Source organism: Pongo abelii, chromosome 1, assembly GCF_028885655.2.
Source record: "Pongo abelii isolate AG06213 chromosome 1, NHGRI_mPonAbe1-v2.0_pri, whole genome shotgun sequence".
Classification (NCBI taxonomy): Eukaryota; Metazoa; Chordata; class Mammalia; order Primates; family Hominidae; genus Pongo; species Pongo abelii.
In genome coordinates this window covers 82,438,028-82,456,083 of record NC_071985.2, presented here as the reverse complement: position 1 = coordinate 82,456,083, position 18,056 = coordinate 82,438,028, and the positions used below count along the sequence as shown (strand labels likewise).

Here is an 18,056-nt window from a genome sequence, read left to right as displayed (position 1 = left end):
GCAGGAGAGTGACTTAGAGTTCTGTCTTTTGTCCCACACTTGTGAAGATAAGCTATCAATTTACACTGTCAGGGTAAAATTCAACAAAACTGTTTTAGGGTAAAGATCTTGAGGCCCACAAGGAATTTTCTAGTGGGAAAAATTATGAGGGGGGTATGTCGCTTCTTAATCTTTGTCTATCTTATTCAGGAGTAAAGTGGGACGCAGATTTGCCTGATGCATTTCACAGCTTGACTTTTCCCTTTGGATTAGTGATTATGGGGTCTGAGGTTTATTTTCCTTTCAAGCCCATCCCATCTGCATTCTACACCAAAATGCCCTCTAGGCTGCCACTGGAATAACAGGACCAGTCCCCTCACATTGAGAATGAAAGGCAGCTTAGGGTGACTAAGGAGACAACCCAGACCTCAGTCTTTGGGCCTCTTCTCTTCCCTATTCTCTGTTTCCTCTGACTTTATGCAGTCTTGTAACATCAACTACCATCTCTAACTAGTGACTCTCCAAGTTTGGTTTCTGGCCTGAAACACTTCTCTGAACTCCAGACTTGGGTATATATTCAACCTCCTGCGCTGCATCTCCACTTAGACGTCTAATAGACGTGTCAGACTTTCATGACCAAGGAAGAACTATTCATTGCCCACCTAGGCCCACCCATCCCTCTCTCCCCAACATGGCTTTCCAACCCAGAAGCAAATACCCTATGCATCCTGTTATCCAAGTCAAACCCTCAGGAGTCATCCATGATTCTTCTCTTTCCCTTGCTCACACCCATGCATCAGTAATTCCCAGCAGCCTGACCTTCAAATCCCATCCCTCTGCACAAGCCCTGTTCACTCCCGCACCCAATCTCAGCTGGACCGCTGCCAGCACCTGCCTCTGCTCACCCTCTTCCACTCCTGTCTCTCCTCCACAGACAGCCCCTTGATACGTGATTCAGGTCACATCCCTCCTTGAAACCCTCCAAATGACATCCTGCTGGCTCAAGATGAAACACGAACTGCGTACTCTGGTCCATGAGGCCCAATGTAGCTGGCCTCACACCACCACTCGCATCTTCCTGCCCCCTCTTGTCCCTGCCACCCTTCTCTTTTCTCTGCTCCTCAACCTTTGTTTCTGTCTGTGCTTCTGCTCAGAACAATTTTCCTTTTCTGTTTTCCCCAACTGGGATTCAACTTATGTGCTCTCTCTTCAGAGATGTCTTCCCACATTCCCATAAAATAAGTGCCCTGTTTTATTTTCTTCATAGCATTTAACAAAGTATCTTATGGTTTCACTGTGTACCTGTTTATTGCTGAAGTAGCAACTTCTGAAGGGCAAGGACTGTCTTGTTCACTGATGTGTCTCAGGGCCTAGACCAGCAAATGCCTATTAACAACAGACTAAGTTAACTCTTCCAGTAAAGGCATAGACTTAGTACAGCATGTTGGTGTGGAAAGAGCTAGAACTTTGGAATCCAGAAAATTCTCATGCCTGCACTTACTGACTTGAATAGTAACTTACTTAGCAACTCTGGGCCCCAGTTTCCTCTTTTAGAGAGGTAAGAATTACAGAAAATATATCAAAGGCTGTAAGGACAGTGCCTCCCACAGAGGAGGTACTCTCGTAGATGAGTAGGTCAAATGGACCTACCTGGTTCCCAGTCCAGAACCCTTTCCATCCTCCTAGGATGGTAATGGTCAAACACTGGGATAAATTGAAGAACTATGGATAAGTAAGGAGATAAAGGAAGATTCTAGAGTCATCGCAGTGTTTCAGAGAGATTCTATGGTGGTCTTTTTGAAGTGATGATTTAAGCATGGTCACACTAGAAGGGGTGGTCCCCTTCAGTTCTGGAGGAGTGAAGAAGCAAACATACCTCAGATCTTTGAGGTTCTGGGCTCTGGCCTATTTCTGGTGAGAGGGAGAAACTTCCTTTTGGCCAAGAGCATAGTTCTTCCAGCCCCACACTAGGCTCTCTCACTGCATCTTCTCTTAAGCTGTAGATGATGAGGCCTTCCCTGGTGCCTTGTTTCCCTAAACCATAGCCCAAAGGCTGGGAGATACTGACACCTTGGACCAGCGTGGAGGGTGGAGAGACAGGGCAGAGCCTGGGAAGCAGGTAGAGCCTAGTCTGGCCTGTACATAAAGGTCTCATTATGTGGATGGTCAGCAGTATCCAAACTGTGTTTACGCAACATGGCAACAGCAGAGGGGAAGTTCCATGCTGTCCAGACACAGGGGCTCCTCAGTTCTCAGAAGAAAGTCCCATAGAAATAGAAAGTAAACATCAGAGATGATTTTCTCCTGGCCTTGGCAAAGTCAGGCCAGACAGTAACCACAGGTATGGTTTCTGCGTTACCTGGCATGGCCCAGCTGGAAGGCAGCAGGGAGGGCTTCGTAAGCAAGACCTGGGCCCAGGAAGATGGAGTGCAGGCCTCCGATCTGTAAAGACAAGTGTGAGCTAAAGCAGGGCACAAAGGGAGATGAGTGCAGAAAACAGATCTAAGACATGGAAAATGGCCCAAGAAGAAAGGACAAGCTGAAGTCAAGGCAATGACCAAGACCTAGAGGGTAGATGCTGGCAGGGGAGGGACTTCCATCTGGGTATGGTCCATAGGGGTGAGTTGAGGGTGTCAGTGACTCTGTGAGCAGGTACCCAGGCCCTGACACCAGCAGACCAGTTCGGATGGGAGGAGGAGGAGGAAGAAACCAACCTTAGATGAGCCCTGTTTTTTTGTTTTTTTTTTGAGGCAGAGTCTCTGTTGCCCAGGCGGGAGTGCAGTAGTGCAGTGATGTGAGCATGGCTTACTGCAGCCTCAACCAACCGGGCTCAAGCGATCCTCTCTCCTCAGCCTCCTGAGTAGCTGGGACCATAGGCACACGCCACCACACTAGGCTAATATTGTATACAGATGGGCTCTCTCTTTATTGCCCAGACTGGTCTCAAACTCCTGAGCTCAAGAGATCCTCCTGCCTTGGACTCCCAAAATGCTGGGATTCCAGGCATGAGCTACCATGCCCAGCCAAGTACATGCTATGTTTCAGGCTCTGTGCTAAGTACTTTATGGACATCACAGGAACAGAGAAAGAACATTTAATCCAGAGAGGCTGAGGGTGTCTCAGGAAAGTCTGGGAATAGGTAGAGAAACTGAAGTTCTCAGACCTAACAGTCAAGGTGAGGGTATGGCCTTAGCGGGACTGCCATGAAGAGCTCCTGGCCCATGTCTGAGGTGGTGTGGTGCTGAGCACACCGGAGGGGGGTTAGCAGCTGTACCTGCCAGAACTGCAAGGCAGAAATCCAGGCAAGGCGTCAAACAGGCTGAGCCACCAGCCCCGATTCATCCCCAAGACCACACTTCTTCCATTGCAGCTATGCAACTCAGAGGCTAAGAATAATGTTGAGATTTGTATAGCACTTTAGAGTTGCCAAGGCATTTTCACAAATGATGCTACTTAACTGATATCCATTACTGGAGTCTCAGGAGTTGGAGTCAGATGTTTCACAGATTATCCTGTTTGGCCTGTTCTGTGTGACTCTGGCTGTCACTTGCCTTCTCTGGGTTTAATGTGCCCGGAGGGCAGACGGTAATAATCAGTCAGTCTTCTGCAAAATAGGATGGGAAGTGTCTGGAGAGGGGCTGATGGTGAGAGGATCTGCCAAGCTTCAACAAGCTCTGGAGTCCTTAGTCTAAAGAAAAGCCATTCACTAGGCTCCAGGAAAACAAACTCAGAGGTAATAGAATCTTTCCTTCAACCCAGCTTTTAAGCCCTAAATGCTTCCAGAAGCCTCAGAGTTCTCTCACTTCTGAGCCCCTTGCCAAGGCTAGTTTTGAGACAGGGAAGTAAGGGAGGAGCTTTTGATTCCTATACAGCTCTATTTTTAACTGGAATTTATCTTCCTGCTCTACCAGTGATTGGCGCCTTTGAAACTGAGGTAAAGCGCACTGTCAGCAGGACCCAAGCATAAATAGCAGGGGACAGAGAGACTGATCTGTGATGTGGGCAGGAAGTTAGACAGATGGACAAACCAATCAGCCAGTGTCTTTGCCAAGAACAGCTCAATTAATCACACACTGTCCCCAAGCCTCTCTCTCGTTCCATTCTCTGACTTCCTTATGTGGCAAGTGTGAGCGTAAAACGGGTCAAGTCTAGGAGCCCTTCCCAGTGGGGAACTCACCAGGGTGGAGCCTCGCACTCCTCGGCTTTCCCCCAGCATCATATGGGAAATCTGGCATCTTGAATAGAGGTGAATCCTTTTATATCTTTATGTGAAATCAGCATTTGGTGTTTAGGCTGGGATGGAGATGAGCTTGAATTATAGCAACCCACAGTAAAGGGGTACCTGTCTTTTCCTCCAGAACAGCCGTTTGCAGATCGGAAAGTCCATGGCCCCAGCAGTTCCTTCAAATCCCTAAACTAAGCCTTTTTTTTTTTTTTTTTTTTTTTTGAGACAGAGTCTCATTCTTTTGCACAGTCTGGAGTGCAGTGGTGTGATCTTGGCTCACTGCAACCTCTGCCTCCCAGGTTCAAGCGATTCTCCTGCCTCAGCCTCCCGAGTAACTGAGATTACAGGCGCACACCACCACACCCGGCTAATTTTGTATTTTTAGTAGAGATGGGGTTTTACCATGTTGGCCAGACTGGTCTCGAACTCCTGACCTCAAGTGATCAACTGCCTCGGCCTCCCAAAGTGCTGGGATTAGAGGCGTGAGCGACCGTGTCCGGCCTGTCAAAGCCTTCTTCTCAAAGCTTTGCCCCATTAACTTAACTTCCCTGCCGGAAGTGGCTGGGGGGTGAGGAGATCTGCCCCTCCCTTGCTCCAAGGGGACAGCGTCTTAGAATGACTACAGTTATTTACTTTGGAGGGAGCACCCAAATAAGAAAGCTTGGAGACACCACTTTTAGCACAAAAGGAGGCCCATGGAAGAGTGTGTGTGTGTGTGTGTGTGTGTGTACAAGGGAGTAAGCTCGCTGCTGGAGGGAAGCATCCTTTGTTTTTGTAGACCACGAGAGCCAGGGAAAGGCAGAGATGGACTTTCTCAGACAAACTGCTGCTCAAATCCTCCCATTTTCAGACTAGACGTGAGGAGGGGAGGTGAAGGGGGAGTTCGAAGTCTGTGTAAGAAATGCTGCCATCATGGTGACAAAAGACAAAAACCTAATGTCTCCGGGACTGGACATGTAAAAAATCTTATTCAAACCAAGTGGTTATGTAGGCCTCCTGTAACAAGGCAGAAATGAACTGTCCATTTCCAGCATCACCGACTTACTCTGTGCGTCTTGGTGACAAATGGTACGTGAGAATAAATGGTGTCCTGGGGTGCATCTTGTCCTCTTCAGGGAACCTGGGGGCACCTCAATGGAGGGACAGCCACGGTAAACTGATGACCGCACTGGAGGCAAGACTTATCGCCAGTAACAATAACAACCACCCTTCCAAAGCACTTGCGATGAGCCAGGCCTTGTCCCAGCACTCTGGGTATACAGCAAATCATTTAATCCACAAAACAACTGATGAGGGATGTGCTACAGCCATCCTTGTCAAGGCACAGAAAGGCTAAGCCATTTGCCCTAGGTCCCCAAGCTGGTAAGAGATGGAGCAAGTCAGGGCTTGAATCCAGGCAGTTTGGCTGCCATCCACTGTGCTATCTGCTCTTGTGTCACTTATTTATTAATTCCACAAATATTTACTGAACACTTCTTTACCCATGGCACTCAAGTAGGGAACATAAGACACATATATATGTGTTTCAAGTTCAATAAAGGGCATTTGCTCACCCTCGTTCAGGAGGTAAGGAGACTTGTACACTGTCGCAGACATTGCCCTTTGCCAGTGGGGTCTTTGAGGAATGAGAAAATTGGACCTGTACTGCCTCTGACATCCCTGGGCACCCCTCCAGGATAGAACCACCTTTTGTTTGTCTCCAGGTCCCCAAAGCCACACCCAGGACCAAGAGCATTGTAGATATTCACTAAATGTGATTGACCGAATTTTTTAAGTCCTTGAATGCAGGAGCCAGTTGGATAATGCTGTTAAAATACCTCACTGGCACAGCAGTCCTGCTTGCGGCCACAAAACAAGTGCCTTGCGTGGCATCTGGTACCCATTTGCTGATTAACTGTTTCTTCTCCTCGATTTGCCAGGAAAGACCGGCAGAGACCAATGCCAGTGTGGACAACTCGGCGTCCCCCTCGGTGGCCCAGCTGGCCGGGCGGTTTAGGGAGCAGGCGGCTGCAGCCAAGGAAGTGAGTCAGGCCGCTTCAGAGCAGCCTCTTCGGCAGGGGGCAGGAGGAAGGGGAAATCTGGTCAGGCCCAGCAGAGAGGGAGGGAGGAGGCTTGGTAGTTACCAAATTAGGAAGAGAAGCCAGGGGCTGGAGGGGTTTCTCTGAATGTGAGGAATGTCTCACTGCTGCTGTGCCTGGGCAGAATCTGTCCCCACCAGGGTGAGGCTTGCACTCTGGCCAGGAGGAATCAGACACAGGGCAGAGATGGGCAGCTGTATCCATTTCCATCTTGATCATCCACCTATACAGACTTAGATCTCACACAGCTGTGCCAGGCCTGGACTGTGTCAGAATAAAGAAGTTCCTACAGCCAGCTCCTACCCTGTAGCCAGAGCAAGGCAAGGCTGGGGCAGACTCCAAACTGAGAATTGAGAAAGAAGAGAGGACTTGAAGGAAAGCACATTCAGATAGGAAACCAGGGATCAGGAAGGAAGAGCGTCCGGTGACCAGTAGAGGAAAGTGTGACAAGGGAGGGTCTTAACTTTGGAGAGATTTGGGCTAGATTTTCTTGAGTCATGCAGTGTGAGAAGCTCATTAGAAGTGAGATGAGGGGGCCGGGCACGGTGACTCACGCCTGTAATTTCAACACTTTGGGAGGCCGAGGCAGGCAGATCACTTAAGGTTGGGAGTTTGCGACCAGCCTGACCAACATGGAGAAACCCCATCTCTACTAAAAATACAAAATTAGCCAGGCGTGGTGGCACATGCCTGTAATCCCAGCTACTCGGGAGGCTGAGGCAGGAGAATCGCTTGAACCCAGGAGGCGGAGGTTTCAGTGAACCGAGATCATACCATTGCACTCCAGCCTGGGTAACAAGAGCGAAACTCAGTCTCAAAATAAATAAATAAATAAATACAAACAAGTGAGATGAGGGAAGGGTGTCCCAAGGTGGAGAGAAATCTATCGTGGCCCCTTGGGGCAAGTGAGTACTTATTTGCCTTGCATTTTAAGTGCACTATTTTGGGGTTTTGTTTTCCCATCTGAAAGATCAGGTTCATAATTTCTAGACAGTATAGGCATGTCATAAAGGATAAAGAAGATAGCATTGATCTCAGATGCTGGCACTGCCTGAAAACTGAATGTGATTCAGGTCGGGGAATCTCAAGTAAAAGAGGATGTTCTAGCAGGAAAGGAAATGGAGCGGAGAGGGTGAAAGTCAAAATGGGTAGATGGTAAATAGAATTAATTTAAATAATAAGCGGGCTGTCCCAAAGACACGCCGTTCCCTTCCTCCATTCTTAAATATTCCTACACTTCCCTAACATCTTAACATTCCTAAATCCCTAAACCTTCCTGAAACCAGTTTCCACTTCCTTGCTCTTCCTCCCTGTTGCCTGATCAGTGCTCTCTTTTTCTCTGTGTGTCTGTCTGTCGCCCTCCCTCCAGACACCAGCCAGTAAACCAACCCGAAGGAAACCGCCCTGTTCCCTCCCCCTGTTCCCTCCCAAGGTAGACCTGGGCCAGAATGGTGAGGAGGTAAGTGCTGCTGTTGGGGCTCAGAGGATGCTGTGATGGGTTTTCTTTCCCCTTCTTGGAGGAGGGGGGACCAAACTCATACTTTAAAGCTCAGACTCTGTGCAGGGAATTTCTCCATTTCAGAGTGAATCTCCTCTTAAATGTTTTGTGAATCCTTTACTTTGGAAACCAGGCTCTTCCCTGCTCCTTTTTACTGAGGCTCCTTTATGATTTCTCAAGGACAGGAACACTATTTTCCAAGCCTGAGAATTTTAGCAAAGAGAATGGGTCATATATTATTAACAGACCCAATTCAGGAGCCAGGAATGTTCTGTTTTATTCCCAGGTCTGACTTAGGTGATCCTGGAATAAGGTGTGGAGAAGGTACCTAGAAAGGGGGCTACACTTACATGGGTCAGGACAGAAGCATGAGAAAACCCCGTGGTTCTGCAGTATCCTTGTAAAGCCTGGCTATTGTTCAAGATCACTGGAAGAAAACCAGAGCGCACAGGAGGCCTCGTTGCCCTCAGATATAAATAGCCAACGTTACCAACATAATAAAGGCTCTGGTATCATAGATCATAGCCAGTAATAGGTTCTTATTCTGCATATTCTCCTATCTTTATTTATCTAATTGTAGCTGCAGGAGTGCCTTCTCCACACCTTATGCCAGCAACCCATGAACCTTCACTGTGGTCATAGTCTGTGCCAGAAATGGATTTGTATGTTCTGTCATCTCACCTGGGAGGCCAACCCCAAAATACAGCAAGCAAGCCAAAGACAATGTCATTCCCGAATCCCACTTCAACAACCTCTTTATTCTCCCCTTCTTTTTGGGGGACCAGCATCCTGACAATAGCCATTAGGTGCCCTATGTGAACTTGGGCAAGCAACTTAATACCTACATTTTCTCATCTATAAAGTGAAACAGCTGAAATAGATCAATGGTTTTCAAGCCTTTTTGTCAACTAAGGCTTATAAGCAGAAGCCCACAAGATAAAGCAGAAACTCATCGTTGCCCCAGGTCAAGTGAGATGGGGGAGGGGAGGCCTGGAGCCCCAAATGCTCTCAGAATACTCTCTCCCCACTGACCAAGGGTCTTATTCTTGGACGAGAACCCCAAGGAGCACAGTTTAAAAACACTGAGGTTTTCCTTGGGTCTCTTCAAGTGCCAACAATATGATTCTGTGGCTTTATGGGGTCATCAGCCAGTGCTGTGACCAAACACATACCAACAACTTCTCTTTCCAGAGGATCAACGTCTCCTTGTAATCTTCAACCTCTGGGCTCGGTGTCTCCGCTGCTGTGCAATGGGTTGAGGTTATGGCCACTCAGAGCTTAATGTGAGGCTGCCCCCTGATAGCCTGGGCTTGGCCCAGGAGAAGTCACCGCACCATACCGAATCGGTTTTCTTATTTGTGAAATTGAGGACAAAAACACTAACCAGATAGATCAGGGAGGCTAGCTAGGGAAATTTCATCCCCTGGAGTAAAAGCAGAGGGAGTTAGGCTAGTGATTGGGTTAAACAGCTCCATCCTGGCAGCTCTGTGGAAATGCATTCACAGGTTTCACCCCATGGGGCACATCACCCTGAAGTTAAATGGCTTATAATGGCCAAGGGCTGGATAAGTCCAAGGGTGGATTTTAGAAAGTCCTGCCTGGAGTGACAGGCTGCTCGCACATTGAAAGGACACTACCTCCAGGGATCAATGACTTTTCGTGGGCTTGAAATTCACATAGAAGCAGGGCGTAGTGGCTCACACCTGTAATCCCAGCACTTTGGGAGGCTGAGGTGGGCAGATCACGAGGTCAGGAGATTGAGACCATCCTGGCTAACACGGTGAAACCTCATCTCTACTAAAAATACAAAAAATTAGCCAGGCGTGGTGGCGGGCGCCTATAGTCCCAGCTACTCGGGAGGCTGAGGCAGGAGAATGGCGTGAACCCCGGAGGCAGAGCTTGCAGTGAGCCAAGATCGAGCCACTGCACTCCAGCCTGGGTGACAAAGCAAGACTCCGTCTCAAAAAAAAAAAAAAAAAGAAAGAAAGAAATTCACATAGAAATAAAATGAGCAGCCTGCTTTGTCTGGCAGGGCTAATTGGAGGCTGCTGTCCACATTTCTCCTTCCATACTCCTGTAACTCAGCCTGCAGAATGCTCTAATGCTGGAAACCTTGGGGGCCTGCAGGGAGGGCCCCAGTCAGGCTACCCCTCGGTTCCCAATGCACAGTGCCAGGAAGGGTCATTTTATCCCTGCCCCGCTATGCTTGCTCAGGTCTGAGACAGTGGGGTCAGCCCCCTGACAGCACCTGCTGACTGCAGGGCCCCTCCTGATGGCAGGGTGACCAAGAGTTACTCCTCTCTGGAAGAACCAGCCAAAGGGGTGTTTAATGCAGCCACAGATCCTGCCTCCTCTACTCAGAAAAGGCTGAAAAGCATTCCCATCTGGAAATTAGTCCGTAGTTTCTAGACGTGGTAATAATTTCATGTAAATACAGCTATATATATACATATATAGGGATGGAAGGCTGGTTTTTCTCCACCGGATTGTTAATCTCAGCCACTTGCCTGAAGCCCCTTGTTAAACCGCAAAGGAAATGATGCCACCTGCTGTCGTTTCCAGGAACTGCACTAGAGGCTTTTTGGATTCTTTCTGCTTTGCAATTCAAATCAATAGGGTTTTATGGAGCATCAGCTGGGTCCCCAGTGCTGTACTGTGGTTAAGGGGCAGGGTCCACTGAATTTCCACAGACTTCAGAAATCAGTGGTCAGCTGGGGAAGAGAAGAAATAATATTACTTGAAGTCAGCTTTATCAGCAAAATTGTTGCTGCAGTTTCTAAAAGTTTCTCTGAAAACCCCAGCCCATGTGAAATTTCCTTGTAAAGCACAGAAACCAAGGGCACTTCCACTGGGGCTGGAAGCTCTTTATACTCATCCTAGATAAAAAGCTCCTTGAAAGACTGCTATAGGAACATACCCGACAGTGAAGACACATGGAGGCAGAGGCAGCAGGAGTCCTTAGAATCATTTATTCCCGCCCGGCTGCATCTTGGTAGAGGAGGCTGAGGCCAAGGGCATCATCTGGCTCCTGCCAAAACTAGAATTAGAAGGAGTGGGGATCCTGTAAGTCCAGCCCATGCTCTCCCTTAGTGTTGGGCTGTAAACAGATCACGAGGAGTTCAGTTGAGTGAGCCTCCCTCCTTCCATCACTAAAATACAATCATCTCACATTATAAATATCTCAGAATCTTCTCTGATTCTGATTCAAAGACCTTGCTGTGGTGGGATGGGGAGGGAGGGGGAAAGCTCACCTTGCCCAGGCCCTAATGAGGTATGTGGGCTGCTGAACTAATGAGAAAGTGGCAACACCAACTTCTCTTCTCCTTCTGCCTGTTGCTTTTGGGTTCCAACCAGAACCCCACTTTCCTCACCTTACTTATCTGGTTGTTTTGGTTGATTTGCTCCATAGAAATCACCACCCAATGCGAGCCACCCTCCTAAATTCAAGGTCAAGAGCTCGCCTCTGATTGAGAAGCTTCAGGTAAGTGCAGAATTCATTGTCTATTGCTACCTTTTATCTAACTCCACTTCTTATCCAAAATTTGCATGACTTTGAGGCTCATAGGGGTAGCCTATGTGTCACCTGGATAATTGGCCCCAGTAATCAGCCAGTGATCAAATTGCAGTAAACGATAAGGATCTCACAGCCCTGCCTGAGGGAAAAGAACTAACATAAGGACCACATCAAGCACAAGCTCATGTATTTGACATTTAGTGTGGGGGTTGATGGACAACAGGATGCCTCAAGAGTCTGTATGGGACTGGGCTCACCCCTATAATCCCAGCACTTTGGGAGGCTGAGGCTGGAGGATCACTTGAGCCCAGGAGTTCAAGACCAGCCTGGGCAACATAGTGAGACACCATCTCTACAAAAAATTTTAAAATTAGTCAGGCATGGTGATGTGCACCTGTAGTCCCAGCTACTCTGAAGGCCTAGGTAGGAGGATCGCTTGGGCCCAGGAGGTTGAGGCTGCATTGAGCTGAGGTCGCTTCACTACACTCCAGCCTGAGTAACAGAGCAAACTCCTGTCTTCAAAAATGAAAAGAAAAAAAAAAAGAGTCTTACAGGAAAGGACACCATAGTCTGAAATAGCCAAGCCCTCTCTCCCAAGGCCTGAATGTAGCCACAAACCATTTCAGCCCTGCACAGGGCTGGTGTTCAGCTGCTGCACCCTGCACCAGTATGGACAAATTTGTTGTTTGGGAAGCATCCTGTCCAACCTCTCCACCAGTAACCCTGTGTGCCCAGAGCCCTCGCCTACCATGCCCAGGGCTGGCTGGCTCCCTGGGACTATAATTAAGCAGGAGACACTGGCCCTGAGCTCACAGTCTTGTGGAGACAGAGCTTTCACAGGTGATATAATAAAAGGAGCTAACGCCAGAGATCTCTACTGCAGGTCACTGCCCAGCTCCTGCTGCTCAAGACCAGGGTTTCTCAGCCTTGGCATTACTCGAGCTGGATAGCGTTGTTGCAGGGGCTGTCTCGTGAACTGCAAGATGTTTAGCAGCATCCCTGGTCCTACCCACTGATGCCACTAGCACTCTCCAACAAGTTGTGACAATGAAAAATGTCTCTAGGCATTGTCAAATGTACCCTGGGGGCAAAATCGTCTCCTACCCCTGATCCCAGGTGAGACTCACCATTCTAGAATTTCAGAGCAAGAAGAGAGTGGAGTGGGCCAGAGTAATTAATGAATGTTTTATGAAACACCTATGTCCTTAGCCCATCCTTAAGGGATGGGTGGCTGAAAAGGAGGGAGGAAGATGTTCCCCATTGGGGAATGACAGAAGCTAAAGTGCAGAGGAAAGGTAGGCATGTTATGTCCAGGTGGGGGCTGTAGGAGAGGCTCCTGTTTTCACCCCACCCTCTGTCCAGCCACCCAGGAGAAGGAACAAGGCTCTTGTGCACCATACCTCCCATCCAGGCCCAGCTAAGAGCCCTGGCTCACCAACTTCATTCTGAAGGCATCAGAGGTGTCAAGACGAATAGCCACAGCCTCTGTAGTTCCCAGCCATAGGAGAGCCTAGGGATTTGGATCCCAGCCTGATTGGGGGTTAAGGCAAGCATCTCTGGTTTCTGGCCATAAGCCTACCCTGTGGAGGGTGGGGAGGGCTCTGCAGTGTCTACCTGAAATTTAATTCAAACTGAGAAGCCCTGATTCCACCCAGCTGCAAGAATAGGGTGGTGCTACCTGTCACTCCAGGAGGCTGCAGGGCTGCTAAATAAGTAACAGGGGTTTCTCAGAAGGGATCCCAGAACTCCAGCACCCCTCCTAGCATCCAGCTGAGGGATGTAGCCCCAGACTCCTATCTCTGCCTCCCTGTAGCCCACCCTACCCCTCATTCAAGTACCAGAAACCAGTTACCAAATGTTCTGTACCCTGTAGTTTTGGACCCATTCCTTTTTCTAGTCATTAATGAGTCTTTTGGGGAAACACAACAACTTGAGAATGTGGTTTGGATGTCTGGTTGTTCAATCTCATTAAGATTGTCAGCAATAGAACGACAACTTAGCCAAATCCCACAGGAACCTTTCTTTGTTGGGAATATGTGGGAGAAACAGCTAAGAAATGCATCGCCAGCTAGATTTTCTTCTAACTATTCTACTGAATGAATTATGAACTGGGGATTTTCTTTTTTAGGATAGCCCAAAATTCACAATTCAACTTTTCTGCTGACTATCAACGTCCATTTTATTTGCAAGCAGTCTTACAGAGGGAATTTCTCTGCTTGAAATTTAGAGAAGAGCATTTCCTTTAAGGTCCAGTGAACCCCCTCTGCCATGAAGCCCTCTCAGCCATGCCAGCATATCAACCTGCACAGCAACTATGCTCCAAATCCTCCCCTGGGTACCCCCCATATGCTGCTTTTTTTTTTTTTTGAGACAGGGTCTTGCTTTGTTGCCCTGGATGGACTCAAAGTCTCAAACTCCTGGGCTCAAGCAATCCTCCCACCTCAGCCTCCTGTGTAGCAGGGATTACAGGCACACACCACTGCACCCAGCTTCATATGCTGCTTTTTGACATGGCTGGGGCTAGTATGCTGTTTAACTTTCATATTTTATATATTGAACTCTTACCATGACTCAGTCTTGTCTGTATGATACCTTCTTTCTTAAGATCACAATGAAAACACTAACACCCTTCTAAATGTGTGCAATGCTTTCAAGTCTGCAAGTCCTAAAGTATACGTAGGAGTTCTCCAGGACAGCAGAGTCTGGCTGGTGGGAGGTGGGAAGGTGGCCAAGGGGAGCCGGGAGGGAGAGGGTGTGAGTGTGGGGTAGGAGAGAGTACACAGGGACCAGATAGAAAAGACTTTGGAAGTCAGGCCAAAAGGTTTGGACAGACAAAGAATCTGAGATTCAGAAAGGCTGTTGGACTTGCTGAAGGCCTGAAGGTCACACTGCTATTAAGTGAAAGATCCAGTATTTAAAGTCAGATCTGTCGGTATGGAAAACCCATGTACTTCCCATTGCACCGTCTGCCCCTCACACTCCATCCCTTCTCTGTGAAGTCTCAAAGCGGCTCTGTCTCCTGGCTCGGCACTGCCACAGAGTCTGCAGGACGCAGCTCTGTGGTGATTTGGGAATGCAGAGGGCAGGAGAAGCAACCTAGATGGCCTTAAAGAGGATCAGACTCTCTCGCACTTTCTCCCCTTGAACTCCTTCAGGTATCTGGGACCACCTGCCTCCTCCCCAACCAAACTCAAGACTCCCTGAGGCTTTTGTTACCTTTGGGTGACTCTCCCATTTGGCTGCCTTTCATTTTGATCAGGTCACACCTGTAGCTTGATACCCCAAGTGGTGGTTCATACTATGGTGTGTCCTGCTGCCTTCTTCCTGGAGCTCAGTGGCCCACTGTGTCCACCACTCTGCCGTCTATTAAGAGGGAACCTGATACCTGGAGGCTGAGGGAGAATCAGACCCGGTGTGAATCTCAGGGCAGATCCCTTAGCCACTTTCTTGATTGTGCAATGAGAACAAAGCTGAATGTGTGGGGTTGCTGTGGAGGACACAGCTACACGTGCCCGGCAATAGTAGGCATCCAGTGGGAGTGAGTACAATTGACTCTGATGAGGAGGCGATCACAGAGCCTGACTTCCTGTGAGATCCTGGTGCCACAGGTGCTCCTGGCAGTTGCTGCTTTGCCACTTTGTTGATAAGTTGAGCTTGTTCCGGGACATTTTTGTTGGATCCTTGTCAGTGCTGGCTGAGCATTTTGGAATGCAGCCTGTGGCAAGCCAGGTAGCAGAAGGAGGATAGAGTAGGCAATGCTGCCAAGAGCAGGCCATAATGGGACAGTGGATAATGGGTTGGGAAGTAGCATGAAAAGCCTGGTGTTACCTAGTCTCAACCAGGCCTGAGGCCAGGTAACCAGCAAGCTAAAGTAGAGGCTCTCATCTTCTCCCTAGTCCTATTTGAAATTGTTCATCTTTTCTTGACAGGCCAATTTAACCTTTGACCCAGCTGCTCTGCTGCCTGGGGCTTCACCCAAGAGTCCTGGACTCAAGGCCATGGTGTCGCCATTTCACAGCCCACCTTCTACCCCCAGCAGCCCTGGTGTGCGATCTCGGCCCAGCGAGGCAGAGGAGGTGCCTGTCAGCTTCGACCAGCCCCCTGAAGGCAGTCATCTGCCCTGTTACAACAAGGTAAATTCTAGCTCCAGTTATGGCAGTGTGTCTGTGGAAATGTGGGCACTGGCACCCCTGAATTTTCTCTACCCTGTTGTCCTGGAGAAAGGAGGAAACATTCGGAGTTACCGTCAGAGCTGCGTGTTAACCCAAGTGAAATTTTTCCTCTCCTTTGCAAGTGATTCCTGAACTAGGATCACCTTCTTCCTCGACTGACTGGCTCATCTCCCCTCGCTGTAACTGTGCCATTCAACCCCAAGACAAGCCTGGGGGATGGCGTGCTCTCTCCTTTGTGGAGAAAGGTATGGAAATTCAGGACTGATCCTAGCTGCATAGTTCATTAATGTCAAAAGCTGAACGCAAAAGCTAAAGGCCTGATCAGTGATTTGCACAGAATGCTGGGCAGCATCCCTAGAACTCCAAAACGTCCTGTCTGGCCTGGTGTGAATAGTCCTAAGTGTCCCAGTGCGGACTCAAATCATTCTTCCTGCAGCTTGCCCCAGTTAAAGAACATCCAAACTGTTCCCTTTGCAAAAATGACATGGCAGGGTGCATTTCTACAGATGCAACCTGGTCCTCTGTGTGAGCTTTCATCACATCCCTGGCCCTGCTGGGAGGAGGTAAGGATCAGAGATAGGGGACAAGCAGGTAGCCAACAAATGTGGGCCAGGGCCAAGCAGGGCCCAAGACTTCCGGGGGTCTGGTGCCAGGGAATGCTAAATGGGTGTGGCTTTAAAATTAATGATGGAGAAATGAGATCTTCTAGGCCATTCTAGGAAGTCCAGCTAGCAAAAAAAAAAGTCAAATGTGTAAAAACAGGGAGGACTCAAGGAAATAAGCTAGTGGTAAGGAGGGGTTCAGGCAGGCTTGAGCCTGCCAGCTAGGGCCAGAGTGGAAGTCCCCCAGCCAGGGTGATGGAGACCCCTGAAGGCAGAGAGGAACCTTCAGAGAGAGCCGCATCTTCTCACAGCGTGAGGCAGGGAGGGAGGAGCTGCTGCCTCGTCATAATGCCTGGAGGCTTCAGCCTTCTGACAGCAGCAAGGGGAAGTTATTTTGGAACCCTGCTGGTCATGAGGGCTGGGGCCTTGATACCTTCCAGAGCTGGCCCAATCATGGTCTCAGGAAAGGGCTTGGGAGGCCCTGATAAACCAAGTATTCATTCCATACTTCTTAGATGGGGAACTAGGATTGATGAATACCAAAATGTAAATCAGTGGGAAAATAACATTTACAAAAATTTATTTTACATACTAATTTTTTTTTTTTTTTTTTGAGGCAGGGTCTTCCTCTTGTCACCCAGGCTGGAGTGCAGTGGTGCGATATTGACTCATTGCAACCCCCACCTCCTGGGCTCAGGCAAGCCTCCTAGTAGCTAGGACTACAGGCATGCACCACCACGCCTTGTTTCGTATTTTTTGTAGAGACAGGGTTTTGCCATGTCTTCAACCAGGCTCCTGCAGCTCCTGGGCTCAAGTGATCTGCTGGCCTATGCCTCCCAAAGTGCAAGGATTACAGGCGTGCACCACCACGCCCAGCCCACTTACATACTGATTTTTAAAGGATGCATCACTCTAGTAGGTAGGGTATCTGATGTGAACATTTCCATTGCACCTTTGACTAAGGCTGATGAGCTGAGAAGAGGCCTGATTCTGAGATTCACATGCTTCCCAGAGAGATCACCTTCAGGCAGCTCTGCTGGTACTCCTGAGAAACAGCTTCTGACAGTGGTGGACCTGAGTTCTAGAAGCAAAGGAATCTGGCTGCTCAGGTTTCCCAGTATCAGCCAGCTTCATGGGGGACGGGAAGGGCAGAGTTAGGCAAGAGAGGAAGCTGGTCACCAGGTCTCCAGCTCAGCACCCCAGAGGTCCCTGCACCAGGGCCTGGCCATCAGCAGGTCTCTAACCCTCTTCTCAGTGCAATTCATCTTTGTCAAAGTATAATTTTCAAAAGTACAATTTTCAAATTTTTCAAAATTTTACAGTGCAATAAAATCATAAGTTATCTTTTTTACTGAATGGAAAGCATTTTGCATCTTCACAAGATAAAAGTCTGACTCTTATGCAAAATAGAGAGAGATTTTATTCAATATGTCAATTTATGAGGAAACTTGTAAGATGGTAAAACTTACTCAAACAGCATTTGAAGAACTGGTTATTTATAGACAATTAGACAATTTCTTTTTTTTTTTTTTTATGCAGGGTCTTTCTGTGTTGCCCAGGCTGAAGTGCCGTGATGTGATGACAGCTCACTGCAGCCTCAATCTCCCAGGCTCAAGCTATATTCCCATCTCAGCCTCCCAAGTAGCTGGGACCACAGGCATGCACCAGCACGCCCAGCTAATTTTTCTTACTTTCAGTAGAGACGGAGTCTCGCTATGTTGCCCAGGCTGACCTTGAACTCCTGAGCTCAAGCAATCCTCCTGCCTCAGCCTCCCAAAGTGCTGGATTACATGTGTGAGCCACCATGCCCGGCAACAATTTTTTTTTTAAGTGTCAGGATAAAATTGCCAAATTAGACACCAAACTGGTCAATGTTTTACAGTGCAATAAAATCATGAGTTTTTGTTTTTGTTTTTTACTGAATGAAAAGCATTTGCATCTTCACAAAATAAAAGTCTGCAGGTCACCATGTGATCTCACAATCCTAC

The 18,056-nt window shown here is 48.4% G+C and overlaps 1 protein-coding gene across 2 annotated transcripts in view; it reads left to right on the top strand.

Moving 5' to 3' along the window:
• RCSD1 (RCSD domain containing 1) overlaps nucleotides 1-18,056 on the top strand; it is a 75,502-nt gene that overhangs the window by 48,224 nt on the left and 9,222 nt on the right. The window contains exons 2-5 of one of the 2 annotated variants that reach the window (XM_002809832.6): nucleotides 6,124-6,225; nucleotides 7,652-7,741; nucleotides 11,190-11,261; nucleotides 15,224-15,427. In XM_002809832.6, coding sequence (XP_002809878.1) covers nucleotides 6,124-6,225; nucleotides 7,652-7,741; nucleotides 11,190-11,261; nucleotides 15,224-15,427 — 468 coding nt within the window. The remainder of the gene's footprint in view (nucleotides 1-6,123; nucleotides 6,226-7,651; nucleotides 7,742-11,189; nucleotides 11,262-15,223; nucleotides 15,428-18,056) is intronic. The other variant, XM_009241291.3, reaches the window with a different exon arrangement.